Raw genomic sequence first — 23,348 nt, forward strand, 5'->3', positions numbered from 1 at the left:
TGTGTGTGTGTGTGTGTGTGTGTGTGTGTGTGTGTGTGTGTGTGTGTTTTAAAACATTCATGCCTTGGTCCCACCTTAAATTCTGATGGAGTGCGACTCTTCATTTAGAGTAGAGTGAGGCCTAGATATCAGTATTTTTTAAACTTCAACCAGGTGATTCTAACAAGTACCAGTGTTGACTACCATGGGGCTAGATGAATTTCTGAAATACTTGATTCTTCAGTGTGGAACCACCTCAAGTTATGTGTTCCAAAGCCCATGTATCCAAGGTAAAAATGTGAAGGAAGCAAACAGGTCTTTGTTAATGTTTGCCTTATCTTGTTACTAAGTATAGCTAGGGAATGAGGGCCTTCATGTATAGTTGAGCAGTTTGCTACACCACACAAGGGGTTGCAGGGTTCAAGTGGAAACTGAAATCTGTCTCTTTCTCATCAAACTTTATGAATGTGAGACTTCCTCAGCCTATAAAGGACAACTTTCCTCTAATTGGCACAGAGGACTGGGGCGGCCCTGAAAACTGGAATCATAGTTGTGGATGTTTATACTTTAAAATTTAGTAAGTGAATAAAGTTCTGCTTTTTTAGCCCCTGTGCCACTGAGTTCACTGCTTGTTACCATGTGGTTCACTAACTCTTTTAATGTTAATTAAAGTAGTGCTAGGATGTGGAGGAGGAAATACTGACAAGCTGTACTAGACCCACCCACAGATGGAACAAAAATAGCTCTCATGGGACTTATCCATCATGGGCTTCCTTAATCATGTTAACTTATTGTAGCAAAGAGAACCAACAACTAAGTCATGGTCATTTTCAGGGTCCTACAGCAAAAGTTATTAATATAAACCAATTTTCTTTTTGGAATAAATTTTGCAAAATAAATCTTTTTAGCTGTGGTTTTTTGTTTTTTGGTTTTTTTTTTTTTCCCTAGCAAGGAAAATTTAAGTAACCAGTGGATTTTTTTAAAACCCTTGTTTCCCAAAGGTAAAATACTTAACAGAAGCAGGGAAGGAACCTTTTTATGAACTATAAGAAATTAGCTTCACTCCATTGCCCCTTCTTAATTTAGCTATTATGATGTCCGTGAATATCTTAGAAAGAGAAAACACCCTTGCTTCTATAAGTCCATTTGCCAGCAGAGCTCAGCCTTTCTTGGCCAACTGCAGTCCTCACTGCCATGCAAATAATAAGATGTTTATACATTTGAGGTTTTTTTAAAATGTTTTTATATTTTGAGTTGAATTTTATTCTTGCACAACAGACTGCTAGTATCTATAAATCTGTATTTCTTTAGTATAAGGAGAAAAGAGAACATGAGGGAGGCATAGGTAACTATATATCTTGTAAAGATATGAATGAAGGTAGGAGTGAGAGGACACGAATCTGAAAGTAGGTTCAGTTTGTGACAATACCATTTACTCACCAGTCCTTTTCAAGGTTGGAACATTTTTGGTACTTCTAATCACTCTCTGGTTTATGGAATCGGGGCTACATAATAAACTTAATTGATTTACATGTAGGTCTGGGGGCAGCCACAATTAGTATAAAGAACTTGGAGTCTTCTTCGCTGTATGGACCTTGAGCAAGTCTTAGTCCTCTAAACCTGTCTCCTCATCTGGAAAGGGGAGTTGCAGACACTTAGCTTGCAGTTGTGTGAGGAAGAAAAGTGATGGCCTAGACTAGAAGAACATCTAGAACAGTACCTGATAGATGTGCTCAATATATGGATGCTGTTTTCATTATTGAGTATAAATGACACCAAAAACTATGGTGTGTCATGTGAAAACACGGTGGGAGAAATGGGATCGTGGACTCCCAATGGTTTTTCTCCAGCACTAGGAATGAGAGGCTAATAGATGTTAATTTATATTTTTATTCAACAAATGTTGAGCACCTTAAGGTGTTTAACAGATGCTACAGGGCCCCATTTTCATGGTACTCATTCTAGAAAGGACAGAGATCATTGAATAAATAAAATAATTTTATTGGTAAGTGAAATAAAGAAGATTAAACAGGGTGGGTGATAGTGATTTGGCGGTTCCACTTCAGATTGGAGGTGCAGGGAAAGCCTCTCAGAGGAGGTGACACTTAATCTGAAATCTGAATTTGGAGAAGACAGACATGATGTGAGGGAAGAGCAGTTCAGACAGTGGAAATAGTAAATGCAAATGTCCTGAGGTAGAAATGACTTTGTTGTGTCTGAGGAGCAAAAAGGAAGTTGCAGATGTGGCTGGAGTGTAGTAGAAAGGAGAGAAGCAGGAAATGAGGTCAGAGGAATCAAGGCAAGATTTCAAAGAGCTTAGTACATTTGTCTACCACAGGCCTTGGTACCAGTCCTGTGAGTCTTTGCCTCTAAATGTAGGTGCAGTTTATTTCATTCCATTATATTTCAATAAAGACTGACTTGCAGGGGCACATGGGTAGCTCCATTGGTTGGACTTCTGACTTTGGCTCAGGTGATGATCTTGCAGTTCATGAGTTTGAGCCCCGCGTCGGGCTCTGGGCTGACAGCTCAGGGCCTGGAGCCTGCTTCTGCTTCTGTGTCTCCCTTTCTCTTTCTGCCTCTCCCTGGCTTGTGCTCGGTCTCTCTCTCTCTCTCTCTCTCTCTCTCTCTCTCTCTCTCTCTCAGAAATAAATAACAACAGTTAAAAAAAAAAAGACTGACTTTTAGAATTTGTGCAATGACAGATGTGGAAATATCTAGTCTAGGATCTATTGTAATAGAGTGGCTCTCAGTTTGGTTTCTTTCCTTTTAAGGTAGAGATTCTCAGATGTGTTCAGGTGCCAGAGTGTCTGGACATTGTGGTGCTGTTTTTGGAACTCCATGAAATACTCGAGTAGTTTGTTCCAATTCCGTACAAGGAAGGGGTTTTCTAGTGGAAATATCAGACTATATTATACATATTGTGATCTTTATATCACAAGAAGCAACCATACATAAACTTTAATCTTCATTTCCAGGTTTTCTTATTGGCGTTCATTTGCTAATATTTTCTAACAGACAAGGTAAACAAAATATTGAAGAAAACTTAAGTTTGAGAAAATCATATCCATTAGCTTTTTTTTTTAAAAATTTTTAACGTTTATTTTTGAGAGAGAGAGCATGAGTGGGGGAGGGGCAGAGAAAGCGGGAGACACAGAATTGAAGCAGGCTCCAGGCTCTGCGCTGTCTACCCAGAGCCCAGTGTGGGGCTTCAACCCACAAACCATGACATCATGACCTGAGCCAAAGTCTGACGCTTAACTGAGCCATCCAGGTGCCCCTGTCTATTAGCTCTTTAAAGGTTCTATCTGTGTGTGTAAATTTATGTTGGTGCTGGAAGATTAGTGTGTTCTAGGAGCATGGTCTGAGAATCTTTGTTCCAAAGGCTTAAAAGGTGAAAGTTAGATGAAGAAATACCACAGGGAGGAAATTTTTTGCTTCCTAGTTTTTTATTACCAGCAGTAAAATCTTCGAAGAACCATGTGCTCACTGTAGGGACTGAAAAGTAGAGGTTAGCTTTTATGGTATAACTCTTCTGTGGTTTAGGAAGAAGAGAAACCCTATCAAAGGCTCCAAGTGATAGTGGAATTGTGAGAAGCAGAGTGCTTTAGGTGGTAAAAGAGGAGAAAATGGGAGACAAGTCTTCCCAGGTCCCTGAGAAGAATTTTCCTGGAGAGTTCTATCAATACATGATGCAACCTCCCCACAGCTCCTAACCCACGAGTCCCTGGAGCCATATTCTTGTCCATGAGGCCTACCAGCTGCTTACCCAAGAGGCCCATCTTCACCCCCTGCCTCAGACCGGGGGAGCCATGACCAGTGACTTCTTACTTGGGGCATCCAGGCCCAGTGTAACATAAGTGGAGGAAGGAGTGGGTGTCTATTTTATCAGTTGGCATAAGTTGGAACTCTGAATTACTTTAACCGTAGAAATTGTGTCCTAACAGTGATTAAGTGCTGTGCCACTAGTGATATTTCAGTTACTTTTATTTGGGGGAAGTGGAAGGTGGGGAGCACAAAAGTGATCTGGAGTTGGAAACTGCTTTGTTAAGTTGCCAAATTTTTGATTCTTCGTGTTGCTGCATTATAACTTTTTTTTTAGTAAAATTGGAAAAAATAATTGAAATAAGTGAATATCAGGTTTCTGAGTAACTATCTGGGACCACAAATGCATTAAAAAAATTATTCTTGTAATTTTGTGTTCCTCATCAATAGGGTCTTTTACAACCATGTTATTACAGATGACTGCTTTTGTTTACTGGGCAGTTTCCACGGAGGCTGTGAATGCTTTCTTGTAGACCTGGCTACATAGTAACTGCTCATTTCTCCAGTTCCCAAACAGTGTGAAAGCTTAACAAGCTGGAAGTTTCCAAAGCCCTGTACCATATAATAATATCTTTTGAATCATGAGAGAAAAGTTCAGTTTAGTTTGTATTAAGTGGATTTTTTTTTTCTTTGAAAACTGCTCTATGGAAGTGCCTAGCCAAACATTTAAAGTGGCAGGGAAATTATTTTTTTAATTCTATGAAACAGGCCAAACCTACTAGGAGGGATGAGATTGGCCCAGGAACTGAAAAGTTTCAAGAAGAAATCCCCTGGAAACTGGAGAACTCTGGAGGGAAAAAAGTGTATGCAGAATACTGTTATGTCAAAAAAAAAAAAAAAAAGTCAAAGGAAAATATAAGGCCTTCTTATATTAAATTAAACCTATGTGTTTAATTTAGTGTAAACGTGTAGAAAAAGATCTAGAATGATGGGGATTACTACTGGGGAGCATCAAAGGGAGACTCACTTTTTTCCCTTCAGTTTTTTGTTTTGTTTGAATTTTTGTAGGGAACATGTATTACTCTTGTACACATTAAGAATAGGGGCGCCTAGGTGGCTCAGTCTGTTGAGCCTCTGACTTTGGCTCAGGTCATGATCTCGCAGTTCGTGAGTTTGAGCCTCTTATCTGGCTCGTTGCTGTCAGTCTGTCAGCAAGGAGCCTGCTTCTGATCCTCTGTCCCCCTCTCTCTGACCCTCACCTGCTTGTGCTCTCTCCAAAATAAATACTTAAAAAAAAAAAAAGAATAAAAATCTGGGGTTCTTGGGTGGCTCAGTCGGTTGAGCATCAGACTCTTGATTTCAGTTCAGGTCATGATCCCATTGTGGGATCAAGCCTTGCATTGGGCTCCACTCCATACCCAGCATGGAGCCTGCTTGGGATCTCTCTCCCTCTCCCCCTCTCTCCCTCTGCCCCTCTCTCCGCTCACATGCTCTCTCTCTCTCTCTCAAAAAAAAAAAAAAAAAAAAAATAAAAATCTTAAAGTTTATAACAGACTAAGACAATAGGTTTACCCCGTTGAGGCCAAGTAAATGGAGGTGATATTATAGGGCTAGAGTATGGAGTGGGGTAGGCATCAAGCCTCATCAGATTCGGTATTGCCCAGAGTTCACAGGGGCCAAGGCAGCAGCTGACTCCAGGAGAATCAGGGCAGGTGGGGTTAGGGTGGGTGGGGGTGACAGAGTAAAAGGAGATTAGTGGATGACCCACACAAGTGTGGGAGTAGCGAAGAGTAGCATGTATATGTGGGAGGAGTCAAATAGGAACTGATATTTTGGTTGTAAACTCCTTCTTGAGGGCATGGCCAATCGCATTCATGTTTGTATCCTAGTCTGTTCAGTTCATTGACTTTATTTAGTAGGAACTCAATAAAAATGTTGGAATGCATAAGTTGGGCAAAAGTGTAAAGTTGTGTGCTTCAAGCTCTTTGCCTATGACAGGAGGGTATTGTATGATATCATTTCTTTTTTTTTTTTTTTAATGTTTATTTATTTTTGAGAGAGAGAGAAAGGATCCCAAGCAGGCTCCTTGTTGTCAGCATAGAGCTAGACATGGGGTTTGATCCCACCAACAGTGAGAGCATGACCTGAGCCGAAATCAAGAGTTGGCCCCTTTACTGACTGAGCCAACCTTCGGCGCCCCTGTATGATATCATTTCTTAGGATCCTTTTGATAATATGGTCTAGACTTGATTTCCTTAAGCCATGTACCTTAACTAGTGCATTGGTATGTGGTTGTTTTACTAATGGGATTATATGCAATACTTGAAACAGAGCTTTTTAAAGAAACTTCAAAATATTGGCTAATCCATAGCAATAGCAGTGCCTTTGGCACTCACACATCTACAAATCTGTGTGCATTGACAAGGTCCCAGAGAGAATAGTGACATAAACACTCTCAGTTTATAGGGTTCTGCAGGGAAAACTATAAGAGACACATGAACATTTTTGTTCCTGTAGCCATCTGGAAAGAATAACATCTTCATTATGTTCTTATTCCTACTGAGGATCTTAGAGAAGAATACCACATGAAATGTTGAAATGTTCATATTTGCAAACCAATAGAGATGGTGCACTTGTCAGCATTTGAATGTCTCATTAGTGAGATGAGAGCAAAGGCAAAATTAAAACTCATTCTTTTTGACAGTTACACACTTTTAAACTACAGAAAAGTGATGAAAGGAAAAGCATAATTTTGATCAGAAAATTTTTTCATTGCTTTTTATATTATGTGCCTTATTTAAGGCCCATAGTAGAGCCATAAATATCATGAATTATAAATAGCTGCTTACATAAATAATGTATCCTCTTTCCTTCCCTCTGTCAAGATTGAAAAGGCCAAACCCATTAAGTGTGGAACATTTGGTGCAACATCTTTACAGCAGAGATATTTAGCTACTGGAGATTTTGCTGGAAACCTTCATATATGGTAAGATTATTTAGTCAATATTAAGACGCAAGATAGGCAGTTTCCTTGATAGTCTTGTTACTCTTCCTCTGAAAGGGAGGTTTCTTATTTTAAAATGTTCCTTGTTCAATTTTAACTATTTATAAAAATGTAAGAATTGTCCTTTAATATATATTTCTAGATTTCATATTCAAAATCCATTTAAAAATACTGTTTTTCTTTAGCTAGTTTGAATAATGTTACCAATATTTATTTCCACACATGCTGTTTGGTGCTAGCATTTAATCCCCTGTATTTGTACATAAAGGGCTATTCCCCACACATGTAAAATATGGAAAACTTAAGATACTGTTTATATTTCAGTGAGACATTTGGCATTATAGAATGATACACTGAGGTTTTCTTTGTTTGAATTTTTTAATGTAGAATTCCCAATTCATTAAAAAAATTCTGCACATCTAAGCACAACTTTTTAGGAACACATCTATTGAGCAAATCAATGTAAACCTGTTGCAAATGAACAAGACTGTAACTATGCCAAAGGCTTATAATTTTCATGTTCTACCTTTAGTTATTTCCTACTTAGATTGCATGAACTGAAATTCCTCAATTACTTTTCAAGAATATGTCTTATTTTTACTGTTTAAAGTATATAGTAATGTTCTAGAAAGAAACTATCTTCTCTACTTCATGTTTTCTAAGGTGACCTTTCTTGATTCTCACTTAGAATCTGTTGCTTTCTTATTAAATTACTGACATGAATCATAAAATAGAATGAAGCTATTTTAATTCCCCTTGCTTTAACTGCTTAATAATTAAGTTAGCATTTATTAGAATGCATCAGTTCTTACATATACTTTCAGAGAACTTGGGAGAAACCAGTCTGAATGTTCTTTTTAAAAATAACATATTTCAGCATAAGACTAAGCAACAAATATCACTATTGACTGTCTCCCTAATAGAGTTTCCTAGCATAGTCACAGGTATTACTGACTTATTTTCATTGTTAAGTCTTATAATTTTGTGTTGTAAAAAGCAGTATTTTAAAGTCAAACAGTAAAGCAATTCTTTGAAGTGGAATCTCAGTCCTGTTTAGTCCTGATTCTTTCACAATGATGCTACAAAAATAAACATGGTCTCCTAGGTTGAGCTATCTGAAATTTTAATTAGGGAGATTTTACTAATAAATCTTGGCCTAGTAATAAGTTGGGATTACATTTCGTGAATAGCTACCTTCATTTTTTTTTTTAAGTATAAGTTATCAAAAACTGACTTGTTAAAGAGAAATGTGGATAGAAGCTCCAGGAGAAAAGAGGGAGGCAGGAGAAGGGGTGTATTAACATAACTTACTTGAGCCATTCATCACCCTGCCATCTTGGGTAGACTCAGACACCCACAGTAGTGGGTGCTTTCCTGCATTCCTTTCTCTTAACTAACCTGGATTTAGACAAGCTTCAGCCAGTTCGACTGTAGATTTGCTGTGCCCAGCATGATAGTACACTGAAAAATATGTAACTAGATGAAAATAGTAAGGAATTTAGTGAGAAAATAATACATTATAAAGGAAGAAACATATACAAAGTAAACACTACTCATATTTTATCCTTCCAAAAGATCTCAAGATCAGACTACCAAGGCCTACTTTGGAAACATTCTAAATCACTTTGAATTTACTCTATGTTTAAAGTAGTGATTATCAAAAAAATAAAAAAAATAAAAAAAAAAATAAAGTAGTGATTATCAGACTTCAGTGGACCAAAGAGTCAGCAGATTTGGGGATGTTTATCCATTACATCTGTGGAGGAGCCCAGGAATCTGTATTTATTAGTAAGCTCACCTGGTAAGTCATGTGCAGAGGTCCTAGATAGATCATCACACAATCACTGATAGAGCACACACAATCACTGAGTGTGTGCAGGACTTTGAGTTCCAAGTTGAATGATGGCAGTGCTCATTAAGGGCTCAAAAGAAGCTAAAGTGGAGAGAAAATATTGGAAGTAAATGTATAAATTACCTTCATAGCAAAACCCTTATTTTTTTTTAAGTTTATTTTTTTTATTTTTTATTTTTTCAATATATGAAGTTTATTGTCAAATTGGTTTCCATACAACACCCAGTGCTCATCCCAAAAGGAGGAGATGCCCTCCTCAATACCCATCACCCACCCTCCCCTCCCTCCCCCCCCCCCCTTCAACCCTCAGTTTGTTCTCAGTTTTTAAGAGTCTCTTATGCTTTGGCTCTCTCCCACTCTAACCTCCTTTTTTTTTGTTTTTTTTTCTTTCCCTCCCCCATGGGTTTCTGTTAAGTTTCTCAGGATCCACCTAAGAGTGAAAACATATGGTATCTGTCTTTCTCTGTATGGCTTATTTCACTTAGCATCACACTCTCCAGTTCCATCCATGTTGGTACAAAGGGCCATATTTCATTCTTTCTCATTGCCACGTAGTACTCCATTGTGTATATAAACCACAATTTCTTTATCCATTCATCAGTTGATGGACATTTGGGCTCTTTCCATAATTTGGCTATTGTTGAGAGTGCTGCTATAAACATTGGGGTACAAGTGCCCCTATGCATCAGTACTCCTGTATTCTTTGGGTAAATTCCTAGCAGTGCTATTGCTGGGTCATAGGCTAGGTCTATTTTTAATTTTTTGAGGAACCTCCACACTGTTTTCCAGAGTGACTGCACCAATTTGCATTCCCACCAACAGCGCAAGAGGGTTCCCGTTTCTCCACATCCTCTCCAGCATCTATAGTCTCCTGATTTGTTCATTTTGGCCACTCTGACTGGCGTGAGGTGATATCTGAGTGTGGTTTTGATTTGTATTTCCCTGATGAGGAGTGACGTTGAGCATCTTTTCACATGCCTGTTGGCCATCTGGATGTCTTCTTTAGAGAAGTGTCTATTCATGTTTTCTGCTCATTTCTTCACTGGGTTATTTGTTTTTTGGGTATGGAGTTTGGTGAGCTCTTTATAGATTTTGGATACTAGCCCTTTGTCCGATATGTCAGCAAAACACTTGTTTTAAAACAAAAATCTAAATATGGTATGCATTCTTAAATTTCATTAGTGGACTAAATGTTTAGGACATGTGGAGTAACTAAGAAGCTGTGTTCTGTTGCCTAGGAATTTGGAAGCTCCAGAGATCCCAGTATATTCTGTAAAGGGCCATAAAGAAATTATAAATACCATAGATGGTGTAGGCGGACTGGGAATTGGGGAAGGTGCACCTGAAATCGTGACTGGCAGCCGAGATGGTAAGTTAAAGTACTCTGTGTATTAAAATTTTTTTTTTCTTTAGATAAGTCTCTGTGCAACAATATGTCCTCTCTATATGGAAATCCTCTTCAGAGGCCTTGACTTCCTAAATCTAACAGTGTTTTTTAATGGGCAAGTTTAATTGCATATCCCTCAGTTGCTTCAGACTTTTGAAGTATTTTGAGATAGAGGCATAGCACTTGCTATTTTAGTTTTGAGCAAGTTCAGCTACTAACAACCATAGTTTCCTATGAACCTTGAAAGATTTAAAATTGCTTTACAGGTTTTTGAGGCAGCTCAAAAACAATATAAGGTGGGCAGCAACTTTTCATTTTCTTTTTTTAAAAAGCAGAATTGGTACTTGTGAAAATTGTCATATTGACAGTTAGTTGAACATCGAAGTTCCATGATCCTTCTACTGAGCATCGTAGAATGATCCAAGGGCACCAACTCCGCTTTCCTGCCCTGTGGTGACTAGCAAGGGACAGATCTGTTGGTGTTCAAAGCTGTTCTGAATGACTGTAATGGAGTCAGAATTTTTGTTGCTTCACGATGGGTACATAAGAAATTTGGTGTCTTAGTGGGTTTGGCTGCTCGAGACCATGAGGAAATTACTTTAAAAGAAAAGAGATGTATTTTTCTAGTAGTTACTCAACAGTGTCTGGGTTTTAGAAATCAATTATCCGGGGTGCCTGGGTGGCTTAGTCGGTTAAGCATCTGACTTTGGCTCAGGTCATGATCTCACAGTTCAAAGGTATGAGTCCTGCATCAGGCTCTGTGCTGACAGCTCATAACCTGGAGCCTGCTTGGGATCTGTGTCTCCCTCTCTCTCTGCCCCTCCCCCACTCGCTCTCTCTCAAAAATAAATAAAATGTTAAAAAAATTAAAATCAATTATTCTTTTTAATCATAAAAGCAATATGGAATATATAAGGAAAAGTAGCATTCAATCTACCACAGTAACATAACCATTAGATTTGTTTTCCTTTCCAATCTTACATACAGTTTTGTGTAGTTGTTTAGATATGATTTTTATCTTTTTTATGTTTTGTCATATGCAAATGTTGCTGTCTCCATAATTACCATTTAATGACTGTAATATTCCATTCTATGTATATATCACAGTGTCCTTAACCATGTCTTTGTTAATAAGCACTCACTTTGCTTTAAATTTTTGTTTATTGTTTTGGGAGAGTGACTTTAAAATAATGAAGGAATGAGTATCATCATGTATCTAACTTTTTTAGAATAAACGTGTTTTATGATTTTTTAAATTTATCCTCAGACTTGCCAAAGTATTCATGTACATTCTCAGCTACAGTTGATGAGGTAGACTTCGAGTCTGTCCTACCAGCACTGATTTTCTTTTTTCCCCCCTAATTTTAGATTAAAAAAAAATTATTTAATGTTTATTTTTGAGAAAGAGACAGAGCACAAGTGGGGGAGGGGCAGAGAGAGAGGGAGACACAGAATCTGAAGCAGGCTCCAGGCTCTGAGCACTCAGCACAGAGCCCAATGTGGGGCTGGAACTCATGAACCGTGAGATCATGACCTGGGCCGAAGTTGGACGCCCAACCGAATGAGCCATCCAGGTGCCCCTCCTTAATTTTATAAGTAAAAATGGTCCTGCATTCCCACTTGTGTTAACTTCTTTCTATATTTGTTTACTAGTTAGTTTTGCTTTGTGAATTGTCTGTTCATGTTCCTTGCTCATTTAACTATTGCAAATTTCATATGAATCTTAACGATTTGTATGAACCCTCTACAGTAATATAATAATCTCTTGTCACATTTGTGAGAAATTTTTTTCCTCCTTAAAGTAGCCTTTTTAATGACTGACTTTATTTTATCCTTAGAGACAAATCTAGTGGGATATCTCCCCTTTTCCTAAGTTTATTTCCCTTTTAAAGATTTTTTGCCTTTTTCCTGTTCTCTCTCAAGTACTTACTTGCCTTTCAGCCATTTTATTAAATGCATTTGTATTTCTCCTAGGCAGTGATGAGTTTAGTTAGTAGTCCTGCAATTTTCAGTAAAATGAGGGAGTTGAAATTCAATTGAGAAGAAATATGTGTTAATTTTATTTAATATTTCCCTCATCTCTATTGCCACAGGGAAATTAAGTTTAATTGTATGTGAGATAGTGTTCTAAAACCCCATATAAGAAATCATAAATGTAAAAATCAGAGTTTATTCATCTGTATAAGAAAAATGCCAATGATTATATGGGTAGTATGGAAAAAAATAAAAATTAAGATGACACTGATATTAGTCTAAGTAAATAGTACATTAGTTTTAGGCTCAAAGAAAATAAGACCTGATCTGAGTTACATAACATTTGTGTTTGCCTTGTCGGTCAGACCTTATTGATAACTTCGGAATAGTTGTTGGCTCTTCTGTGTATCTATTAACTTGGAAATCAAGTCAGACAGTAACATATGGGTTATATCTCTGATATTAAATACAACTTGCCCATTTAGAAGTCAGAAATATGTGAAAATTTTTCAGGTTTTTTAGTATCTGTAATACCGCCATGTACGTAGGAAGTCATAGGAAGAGAATGCAGAAATGTCCTCAATCACTGTTGAATTTTGCCAACTCACTTGTATTCACAACAGGAACTGTGAAGGTGTGGGACCCAAGGCAAAAAGATGATCCTGTTGCCAATATGGAACCTGTACAAGGAGAAAACAAGAGAGACTGTTGGACTGTGGCATTTGGTAAATTCTTGAAGAATTCTTGCATTTGATGTATCAGATGGTAAAAAGCACAGTGGTTCAAGATAGTCTCTTTACAGTCTGTTTTTTGGATTATTCTGATAGTTTACTGAGGCAAATAGAGATGGTGGTTAATGTCAGCCACTGGCGCCTAGGTTTGAATCCTCACTTTTTTTTTTCTTGCCTGAGTGAGGTGGGCAATTTAGCAATCTTCTCTGTTCCTTAGTTTCTTCATTTATGAAGTGAAACTAGTAATAGAATTTGCCAAATAGTTTTATGAGGATTCAATGAAGTAGTACATATACAGTGCTCAGAATTGTGCTTAAATTATTAAGTGCTCAAAAATATTTGCTACTATTACATACTTGGGTCTAACGAGACAATGTGGACCTAGTTTAGAGTCAAGTGCCATTAGTGGAATTAAGCAGAGTCTGAAACACAAGTGGTGACCTAAAAAAATCTTACATTATACTCTACACAGAGGATGTTTATTTTCTAGAACATAGTTATGCCATTACAGAATTATTTGTTAATAATTTGATAACAATGTTCCTCTGTTACTATACTTAAAGTGAATATTGATTTTGTAGGACTAATTGATATTCCTTAGTATCTCTTACTGGGAGCGAAAATGAAAATAATTTTTGCTACTACAGGATATGGGTCATACTTTGTTTGAAATTTGAAATTCTTTCTCCTTTTTCATTGTATAATACTATATAGATAACAGACATTAATAGTGGGATTTAACAGTATATGTGAACTGTTTAAGTTCTATATATTATTTTAAAATCGCACTATTATTTAATCAGAGGAAAGTTTTAGATTTCCAAATTAAAAACTAAGTTATCGTATGGGAATTACTATGTGTTTGTATATAATGAGCAAGAATATGTAAACTTAACACATGTACGCTTTGGGGAGAAATTTCAGGATTTGTATTTAGAATCATCATCTAAAATTTGATGTGATAATTAAAAAGTAATTATCTGTGGGCCATTAAAGCCTTTCATCTTTGACCTAAGGGACATAAGTACAATTTAAAATCGGGGACATTAAGTTTGAAAAACAATCCATTGATTTGACCATTTTATGAATGTCATAGTACTGTACTGTGGGCATGCAAAGTGAGAGAGATTCATATACTACTCTCCAGAAGCTTATAGTTCAGTAAAGAGGGTGTAATATCTACACTAATTATAGTAGATAAGAGTCATAAGAGTAAGAGTGAGAAAAGGTCACAAGAAGTATGGATGAATATAGAAGGAATCTTCAAGTGAGAAATGTCTGTGGAGGAAGAGCATTTTGACCTCAGACCAAGTATACATAGGATATCAACCACTGAAATTGGGAGGAAGTGTCAAGTATAAGGAATAGCCTGAAAAGTGCCAAAGTAAGTATGTTAAATGAAATAGTGGTAGAAGTAGCCTTAAATGTGGCTCAGGGCCACAGTGTTGAGAAGTGTTGAGATGGTGGGGAGGTAGTGGCAAACCTCTGAAGGTTTTTGCAAGGATGAGATGGGATTGAAGCTTTAGGAAAATCACATTGGTGTGTGTAGTGGGGAGAGATGAGTGCCAGAGGTACTCCAGAAAATATCCTGGATCCAAGCAGGATGAATTAAACTACAGATTATAAATTTACTTCAGGGGCCACCATCCATACAAATGTTTAACAGTGTATTACAATGTATTTCAGATTTCCTTGCAAAGATAACACCAGACACCATTTTGCAAACTAAATGGTTTTAAAGTAGTTTCTATTTGCATTCAAATATAGTTACTACCAAGAAAGCAATAGAAGCATAGCTGTATTTATTCTACCAACCCCTGCTATGTTTGAACTGTAATTGACCTGTTAGTCTGCAGATATAATAGAGAAAGACCATTTGCTTTCAACTTAGACTCCAATAAACATTTTCACTCACCCCTTCAATATAGAATCTCAGCAAATGAGCTTTAAAAAAAAAAAAAGCAAAATTAGATAACCAACTTAATAATCTTGATGTCCTATCAGGTTTGGCAAAATGAGATTCTGCCTAGTGTGGTTTTGTATAAGGTATATGTATAAGGTATAAGGTTCTATAACATTATTTTAGCAGCCTTCAAATTAGTGTTTATAAAGATATGCAATGTTGTGTCTTGATTTCCAGGCAATGCTTATAATCAAGAGGAGCGTGTTGTTTGTGCTGGCTATGACAATGGGGATATCAAACTGTTTGATCTCAGAAATATGTCATTGCGGTGGGAGACGAACATAAAAAATGGGGTAATGTACCTTTGGGTTCTTATAGTTTGTCTTAGCATGTTTTTGTCCACCTCCAAACTACTTCAAAAGGATAGCACCTCTAATAACTCATCTCAGTACAGCCCCTCTGCCAATGGTTTTTTTTTTTTAATTTTTTTTTTTAACGTTTATTTATTTTTGAGACAGAGAAAGACAGAGCATGAATGGGGGAGGGTCAGAGAGAGGGAGACACAGAATCTGAAACAGGCTCCAGGCTCTGAGCGGTCAGCACAGAGCCCGACGCGGGGCTCGAACTCACGGAGTGTGAGATCGTGACCTGAGCCGAAGTCGGCCGCTTAACCGACTGAGCCACCCAGGCGCCCCCTGCCAATGGTTTTTAACCTTTTTGAGCTGTGGAGCCCTTTGAGAATTTAATGAAAATCATGGATCCTTTCTTCAGAAAGTGAACACACACTCAGATGTGGTATGACAACTCCTGGTGAGTCACCAGCTCCTGTGTCTTATTTGTGGACCCCTGTGGGCTATGCGCAGTGTGATATTAAAATGAGCTAGGCTAGAGGCCTTTTTTCCTGCTAATATTAGAATAGTAACAGCCTCCACAAGTTCTTTCAGATTTTTGGGTCCTGAGTTGTACACCTTTAGTGAAGAATGTGGTTCCTTCCTGTTTTCTAAAATCAGCTTTGACTGGACTGTATAAAATAATTATGTAACAATAGGGACACCTGGGTGGCTCAGGCAGTAAAGTGTCCAACTTCAGCTCAGGTCATGATCTCGCAGCCTGTGAATTCGAGCCCCATGTCGGGCTCTGTGCTGACAGCTCAGAGCCTGGAGTCTGCTTCAGATTCTGTGTCTCCCTCTCTCTCTGCCTCTCCCCCACTCGTGTTCTGTGTGTGTGTGTCTCTCTCTCTCTCAAAAATAAATAAACATTAAAAAAATAATAATTATGTAATAACAGTAAAAAATTATATGGCTTTATAAAATAATCTACCAGACAGGGGAACTCAGGATGGTTTTGTTGATCCTATAAACCAAAAAGAAATTTTTTCATTGAAAGGTATTTGATGTATTGGTTCTCAAAAGATAAAATGATTATTTAAATCCTTTCACATGAGCTGATAATTTTAAAGTTGTTTTACTTAGTTTAAAAGAACCTCCTGAATAATAATCATTAGACCATCAATAATAAGTATTTTCTATTACAGGTATGTAGCTTGGAGTTTGACAGAAAAGACATAAGTATGAATAAATTGGTAGCTACATCACTGGAAGGAAAGTTTCATGTTTTTGATATGAGAACACAGCATCCAACCAAAGGTTTTGCCTCTGTTTCAGAAAAGGTAAATATGGGGGAAATGTCTTTCTATGAAGAGGAATGTTCATAGCTTGTTTTAGACTAATAAATAGAATTAGTCATCAAGGTTCTTTCCAGGTCTTTATATGAAGGGAGCTATTTTTAATATATTCTTGTGGGAACTTGACAGGTTTTTCTGTGCAGAGTACTTCCCCAAAGTTTATCAGTTTTAGATTTCTTGACTATAATAAAGGCTTCAGTTGGCTAAGAATCTTATTTTGTAGTTTAGGAGCAATGAAAAGAAAACTAGCTGATGTTGAGAATTGGATCAACAAAACCTAGTGTAGTGTTTTCTAATAAATATATAGTATTTGTATTAATATCTAATTATATACTTTTCAGAACATATCAACATATATACATTTATGTCATTTCATCACATCTTATTTCATATTCTGGTTTGCTACATTAAGTGAAATTATTTCAAGTATTAACCCTTGTACATAGTAGGTTCAAAAAAATTATTCAGGGGTGCCTGGGTGGTTTGGTCAGTTAAGCGTCCGACTTCAGGACTTCGGCTCAGGTCATGATCTCACGATCTGTGAGTTCGAGCCCCGCGTTGGGCTCTGTGCTGACCACTCAGAGCCTGCAGCCTGTTTCAGATTCTGTGTCTCCCTCTGTCTCTGCCCCTCCCCTGTTCATGCTCTGTCTCTCTCTGTCTCAAAAATAAATAAACGTTGAAAAAAAACTTAAAAAAAAAAATTATTCAGTCAGTCATCCACACATACATACATACTTTACCTTGTCCCAAAGAGTATTTCAGGTAGCTTAGAAGGAAACATGGTATTATCACATCAAAAATAGATGAAGAGAAGGCTGAGCACAGGAAAAATACTGGTTAAAAAAAAGAAAAAAAAAAAAGATGGTGATGCCTGGAGTAAGGGGATTGCATAAATTCCTGCTGCAACACCCTGTCATTTGCCAGAGATGGATTGGGAATGTGACTCTGACCTTCCTCGAATGTAAAAGTAAAGATCGGTTACAGATTTGTAGTTTCCATAAGATTAAAATATGTAAGTTGCTCAAGAAATAAAAATTGACTCTCTTGTTCCCTCTCCCTCCATTGTGGATTCAGTAGTACTTCTCAAACCTTCCCATTTTGTCTTTTTGTTGTTGTTATTGCTGCTAATTATTATTATTATTGCATATAAATTACTGTCGCTGCCTGATGAACTAAATTCTTAAGGTAGCTATAAGTTGCAGTATTGTTTTGCCTTTGTTATTTCAGAATATATTAAGTATCAACAACATAAAGCACTTTATTAAATTGTCCCTTATACAATTGTAACATGGTTCTCATCTGCCCATTATAAAGTGTCATCTTCAAAGTTTTTGTTATATTTATTTAATCAAGTAATTGCTAAATCTGTCAAATGAGGCCACTGTATTTTAAGAGGTCATGGCCCCTCTTTTTTTGTTTTTATCAGTTTCCAGAAGAAAAAGAGAAGTTTAAGCTATGAAACAAAATAGGTTTTAACAGCCTGGACCCACTCACTTGAGGACTGTCACACACTTAAAGGGTGTATTTTGAGATATGTGTTTTTAATCTGCTAATGGTAATCCCCTTACATGACTATTAAGTCAAATGCCTAATCACTAATCACTCCCTAAAATATAGTGTCTAAGAATGACTTAGATCAAGTTAGTTGGTCTCACTGCTTCTGCAAAGCAGAAATCTTTCCTCCCTCCCTCCCTCTTTCTCTCTTCCACTCTACCCCCCTTGTCTCTCCCTCTCCCTAGGTCTGCCCCTCACCCTCCCTTCCTTTCTCTCTGTCTGTCTTTCAAATTCCTGGCAGTGAATATTACACCATTAACACTGATTTACTAGCTGTTGTTGAGGTGCTAACAAGCTGTTAACCTTCCAGTTGCCATTTTTGTCTTTTAGTTTAATATGACTGAATAAAGATCCTGGCTTATTATAATCTTAAACCCCATCTATAAGTCCCTGTGGTCCTTATTTTGAAGACTAGATAAGTCAAATGGTACAAATTAAGATAAGCCTCTTGGAACTTTAAGTTAAAATTCATTCTGTATATGGGAACTCTCTGAAGTTCCCACTCAGTTTTCTGGAAACCTGAAACTGCTCTAAAAAATAAAGGCTGTTTTTGTTATTGTTGTTGTTGTTTGTTTTTAAACCAGTCTATCCTTTTTTTCCCTTAGGATGAAGTATGTTTTTGTACTTTGAGTTTTTCTTTTCCCTCAGAGTGAGCTAGGGATATTTACATGTGTAAAATCTATGTATATGGTACTATATACCTAAATGGACTTTTAATCTGATAACATCTTTTTTTTTTTTGATCCAGTAGAACTTTGTTTCGTAAAGCCACAAAGAAAAATGATGCTTTTATTTCTTATGATGAACTCTATAAATCTCTGTAGCCCTTATGAAGAGATGTGCCAGAAATACTTGAATTACTTCTATAATGGTTGTTGAAATTATAGTGGTAAAAATTCTTTTTTACAGTATTTCTCTTCTCGGACAATCTTTATCATATAAACAAACATAAAAACTAGTTATGTGCCTCTCATCCTGTTTAGGCCCATAAATCAACTGTGTGGCAAGTCCGACACCTGCCACAGAACAGAGAGCTCTTTCTGACTGCTGGAGGCGCCGGCAGCCTTCACCTCTGGAAGTAGTAAGTCTCTGTTGATGCTCATGGCTCCTTGTTAAGTTACTGGTGGGCGGAAAGTAGGATTAGATTGAACTTGGTTGTCCTTCTTCCTCCTTTGACTTAGTTCATTTCGATAATGATTTTAAATTAAAGGGTGTTATTTTGTCTGCTTTTTCAAATTAATGTCATTATTTTACACTTAGTAAGTATTAACCTTCTTTTGGCACACTAAGTATATTTGTCATTTTGGTTGTGTCTTCCATCTATCGGGGTAACTTAGGAATAGTTCTTTTCATAGCTTAAAATCATGGCTTTGGCTAGGTTTTATTGTTGTCGGTTTTTGTTTTTGTTTTGCTTTGGATGTGAAAATTTGACCAAACGCTTCTGTGAAGTATTACTTACTGTCTGGTCATTACAACACTACCTCTAGGGAATAAGAAATGGGTTGGAATTCTTAATTGTAGATCCTGATCACTCACTTGACCAAGTTCAGATACCGTTGTTGTGAAAGAATCCAAACAGCACTGAGGTGACGGATGGGTCTCCAGGAAAAGCCCCATCACGGAGTTTGCTTTCTGTGTGCTGGAGGCAGTGTGAGTTACAGCCTTGGCTGTGCTCTGAGTCCCTGATGCCCTAACGTGGCACATACTAGGTCAGCTGCTCATTTATAGGGCCTGACGAAAACTGAGACTTAATGGTATTTCTTTCTCCATCACTCAAGGGGGAAAAAACCCACTAACACAAGCCCATAAATGAAAGATATTTCCAAAATAAAGTTTGATTCATGATATAAGAAGAAAACCACCATCTTCAGTATGGCTAGGACTTTCACACCTACAAAATACTTCTCTATTGATTAGCTTCTTTTAGAAGGCAATAGGGGAGCTGAGAAACAAGGCCACAGTTGGAAAGTATTCAAGTATTTAGGGATCTGGCCAACAAAAAGGCTTGAGATCAAGACTATACAGGTCCTGTGAGTAACAAGCAGAGGAAAAGCTTTACGAGTTATGGGAGAATGCCCAGTAGACAGACCATTTGGTAACTCGTCTTCTCCTTGTACCTTGCCCATTGTCCTTACCCGATTCTCCCAAACCAGGCCATGCTCCCCATTAGTCTCTGCCAATTGGATCGTGCAGCAGCACATCACTATTCTGCCTGTGACCAAACTATTTAGGCTGCTTCCTTGACGAACTAGTTCCAGTTTTCTTTGTAATCCACATACGGAGTTGTAGTTCTGTGTGATGTGCAAACCACGTTTGCAGCTAGAATTTTTGACGATAGTGTAAAGTGGAGTCTTGTATACAGTTGAAATTTGAAGCTAATCTCAGGGTGCCTGGGTTGGCTCAGTCGGTTAAGCATCCAACTCCTGATTTTAGCTCAGGTCATGACCTCACGGTTCGTAGGATTGAGCCCTGTGTCGGGCTCTGCACTGACAGTGTGGAGCCTGCTTGGGATTTTCTCTCTCTCTCTCTCTCTCTCTCTCTCTCTCTGTCTCTGCCCCTCCACTCAATTAATAAATAAACATTAAAAAAAAAAAGAAACTTGAAGCTTATCTCAGTATGAACTTTAATGCTTACCATAACAGGTATCTAGTCTAATCTTCAAATTGGTTTGGAGCTTTGCTGTCAAGTATTACACCAGCAAAAGAGATTTGGTTTAAGTAAAATGATATTTAGCTCTATTTCCATTTGCCAGTCTCCTTTGGTAGTAATGCACTTAAATTATAAATATTTATTGAGCACCAGAGAGTTCCTAGAGGAACTCACCTAGTTAATTCAGAAATTGTTTTTTGAATGAATGAACCCCAACATGCTGATTTTTGCGTGTGTGTGTATATTCAAAACACACAAACATACATTCTTAAAACTTTAATAGACAATATAGAGGGTTTAAAATTTTTTTATGTTGTTTTAAATACTAAATATGTATTTATGTTATGTTTTAAATACTAAATAAGCTAAGAGACCTGAAAAAAATTCTGTAATTTTTTCATCATCTGAATATCTTATTCCTCTTAATCAAAAGAAGTTGTATGGTCCAAGAAGAAGAAAGAATAGTAGGTTATCTGCCTATCACTTCTATTTCTTCTCTGCTTTTGAGTTGCTTTGTACCTTTGAAACTCTTAGCCTTTATTAGCACTTAAGAAATGAAGGTAGTATCACAGTCGATACCTAACAGGCTTTAAAGGCCTTCAGAGGCAGATTGTCCCTGTATTTCACTAGGAGCTCATCTCTGCTGTAGGGAGGGATGTTTCTTTTTACCCTCTCAAATCCAGACCAACTAGTATTTACAGTTGTTAACCTTCAGCTCTACTTATTTTATAAATTGATATTTTCAGCTGAAAGAAAACAAATATTCTTAGAATTGCTTTTTTTTTTTCCTTGGAGCAATGATATCCTAGGGTCTAAAATACCTGAGCAGCACATTCCCATGGAAACAGTACACAGAAGGTGTGCACTGGGTCTGTGTCATGGGGCTCGAAGGTTAGAAACAGTGTCTGTTCTTCATTCTGGAAGTATGTAGGTGAGGTTCTGCAAGTGTTACTCACAGCCTTTGCTTTTGCACCTTTTCTGCCTATGGTGTCCTGCAAGCCGAATCTAGAGAAGAACTGCAATAAAAGATTGTGAGGAACACAAGTGAATTTCATAAAGAATGCTAGATCAATCTAAGACTTTTATTATGAAAAGAAAATACAGACTTATGCTGAACAGAGATGATATTTAAAAGTTTTTAGGAGAGGGGTGCCTGGGTGGCCTAGTCGGCTGAGTGTCCGACACTTGATTTTGGCTCAGGTCATGATCTCATGGTCGTGGGAGTGAGCCCCTCATTGGGCTCCACGCTGAGCATGGAGCCTACTTGAGAGCAAGCACTGTCTCCTCTCTCAGAAAAAAAAAATTTTTTTAGTAGAACCAATCCCCTTTAAAGCTGTTGAGGTTGAAATAGTGTCTCTTTGTATAAAACTCAACATTAGAAAGATTATTTGTTCCAGTAATCAACTGAGAAGTAAAAATAGAGTCACGGATTATATGTATATGAACACAATGTGGAGAATATTAAGATTTCTCTCCTTACCACTCTGGTCTTGTTCTCAGCGAATACCCTATTCAGCGGTCAAAGAAAGATTCTGAGGGAGTAGAGATGGGAGTTGCCGGCTCCGTCAGCCTTCTGCAGAATGTCACCTTGTCTACCCAGCCCATTTCCAGTTTGGACTGGAGTCCAGATAAAAGGGGTCTCTGCATCTGTAGTTCATTTGATCAAATGGTAAGAGTACTGATTGTTACAAAACTCCATAAAATTTGATCTAAAGACTTTGGACTTGAAACCTTCCAGAAGAACACTCATAGTATTTAGAATGTGCCCTGGAATCCTCTGACCTTCACTGAACAAAGTTGGATTTGACTGAGAAAACAGGCCCCAGACGCAAACATCCAGACTAGCCCGTCTCTGGGTGGGAAATGCCGAGAGGTGTGTTCCAGCAACCTGACTGGACACCGGTTTGCGGTTTGTTAGCGCATGGGGCACCGCTGTCTCCAGGGCCAGCTCTGTTCATCTCCCCTCTGTTTCTAAGAAAAAGTTGATACTTGTCTATATTCAAACATATTTTTAATTTGTTCTTCATCACCAGAGTTATAATACTTTACCATAACACCTAGTTTAAAATTGTTTGCTTTGGTAAAACTACTGTGAATTAACCTTCATAAATATACTTTGAGAGATTTCAGTGTCAGTAAGTTTCTGGAAAGAATAGTACTTTATAAAATACCAAAATGTCATGGTCAGACTAGATTTGGGTAACAGTTTTTAGCTGTATAACTCATAAAATGAAATATTATTTACAATGACCTCTTTTTACTTCAGAAATAAGAGTAAAATTAGACTTTTGCTTATTGAGTGGTAAGTGATGTTGAGATGTATAAGATTGTGGGTTTTCTAGCCTTATTTTTTGTCACATCTTTTTATATATTTTATGAATAAATTTGTTTTTGAAATCTATGGAAGCTCTGATTCTGATAATTTAACAGTAGTAATAAAGCTGACACCAACACTTCTTTGCTGTATAAATGCTTAATAAGTACCTCTTAATTCACTTTGTTTCCTTAGTGTTTACTAGATCTTTTGATAAAGCTCAGAGGTATTCACTTTATCACTCTTTCATTAAGCCCGCCCTCCCTCACTCTTCTACTCAAGAGTCAGAGCCACCTGAAGCATTTGTAATATGTAAGCTTCCTGTGATCTCATGGGTTCTTGGAAAGTTGCTAGTTCAGAATATTAAATTCAGAAAATTAACCTCTTAAAAAAACCAACAAGATGTTTTATGCTGTGGACAGAATTATGGAAGTAAAAATTAAATTGAACTTTAGGGGTGCCTGGGTGGTTCAGTCATTTGAGCATCTGACTTTGGCTCAGTCATGATGTCACGGTTTGTGGGTTCCAGCCCCACATCAGGCTCTGTGCTGA

General features: G+C 37.4%; 1 protein-coding gene and 1 long non-coding RNA gene across 2 annotated transcripts in view; one reads left to right on the plus strand and one right to left on the minus strand.

Moving 5' to 3' along the window:
- The window catches only part of DNAAF10 (dynein axonemal assembly factor 10), a 25,618-nt gene extending 2,735 nt beyond the window's left edge, over window positions 1-22,883 (plus strand). Inside the window, exons 2-8 of the mRNA XM_040458217.1 lie at window positions 6,630-6,730; window positions 9,839-9,969; window positions 12,585-12,686; window positions 14,833-14,948; window positions 16,130-16,264; window positions 18,817-18,914; window positions 21,983-22,883. Coding sequence (XP_040314151.1) covers window positions 6,630-6,730; window positions 9,839-9,969; window positions 12,585-12,686; window positions 14,833-14,948; window positions 16,130-16,264; window positions 18,817-18,914; window positions 21,983-22,190 — 891 coding nt within the window. The 3' untranslated portion in view covers window positions 22,191-22,883. The remainder of the gene's footprint in view (window positions 1-6,629; window positions 6,731-9,838; window positions 9,970-12,584; window positions 12,687-14,832; window positions 14,949-16,129; window positions 16,265-18,816; window positions 18,915-21,982) is intronic.
- Window positions 14,505-23,348, minus strand: part of LOC121019081 (uncharacterized) — a 49,401-nt gene continuing 40,557 nt past the window's right edge. Inside the window, exon 6 of the long non-coding RNA XR_005785433.1 lies at window positions 14,505-14,636. This is a non-coding gene — a long non-coding RNA (uncharacterized LOC121019081). The remainder of the gene's footprint in view (window positions 14,637-23,348) is intronic.

The sequence above is a fragment of the Herpailurus yagouaroundi genome, unplaced genomic scaffold (genome assembly GCF_014898765.1).
Source record: "Herpailurus yagouaroundi ecotype Mexico unplaced genomic scaffold, PumYag 221, whole genome shotgun sequence".
Taxonomy (NCBI): Eukaryota; Metazoa; Chordata; class Mammalia; order Carnivora; family Felidae; genus Herpailurus; species Herpailurus yagouaroundi.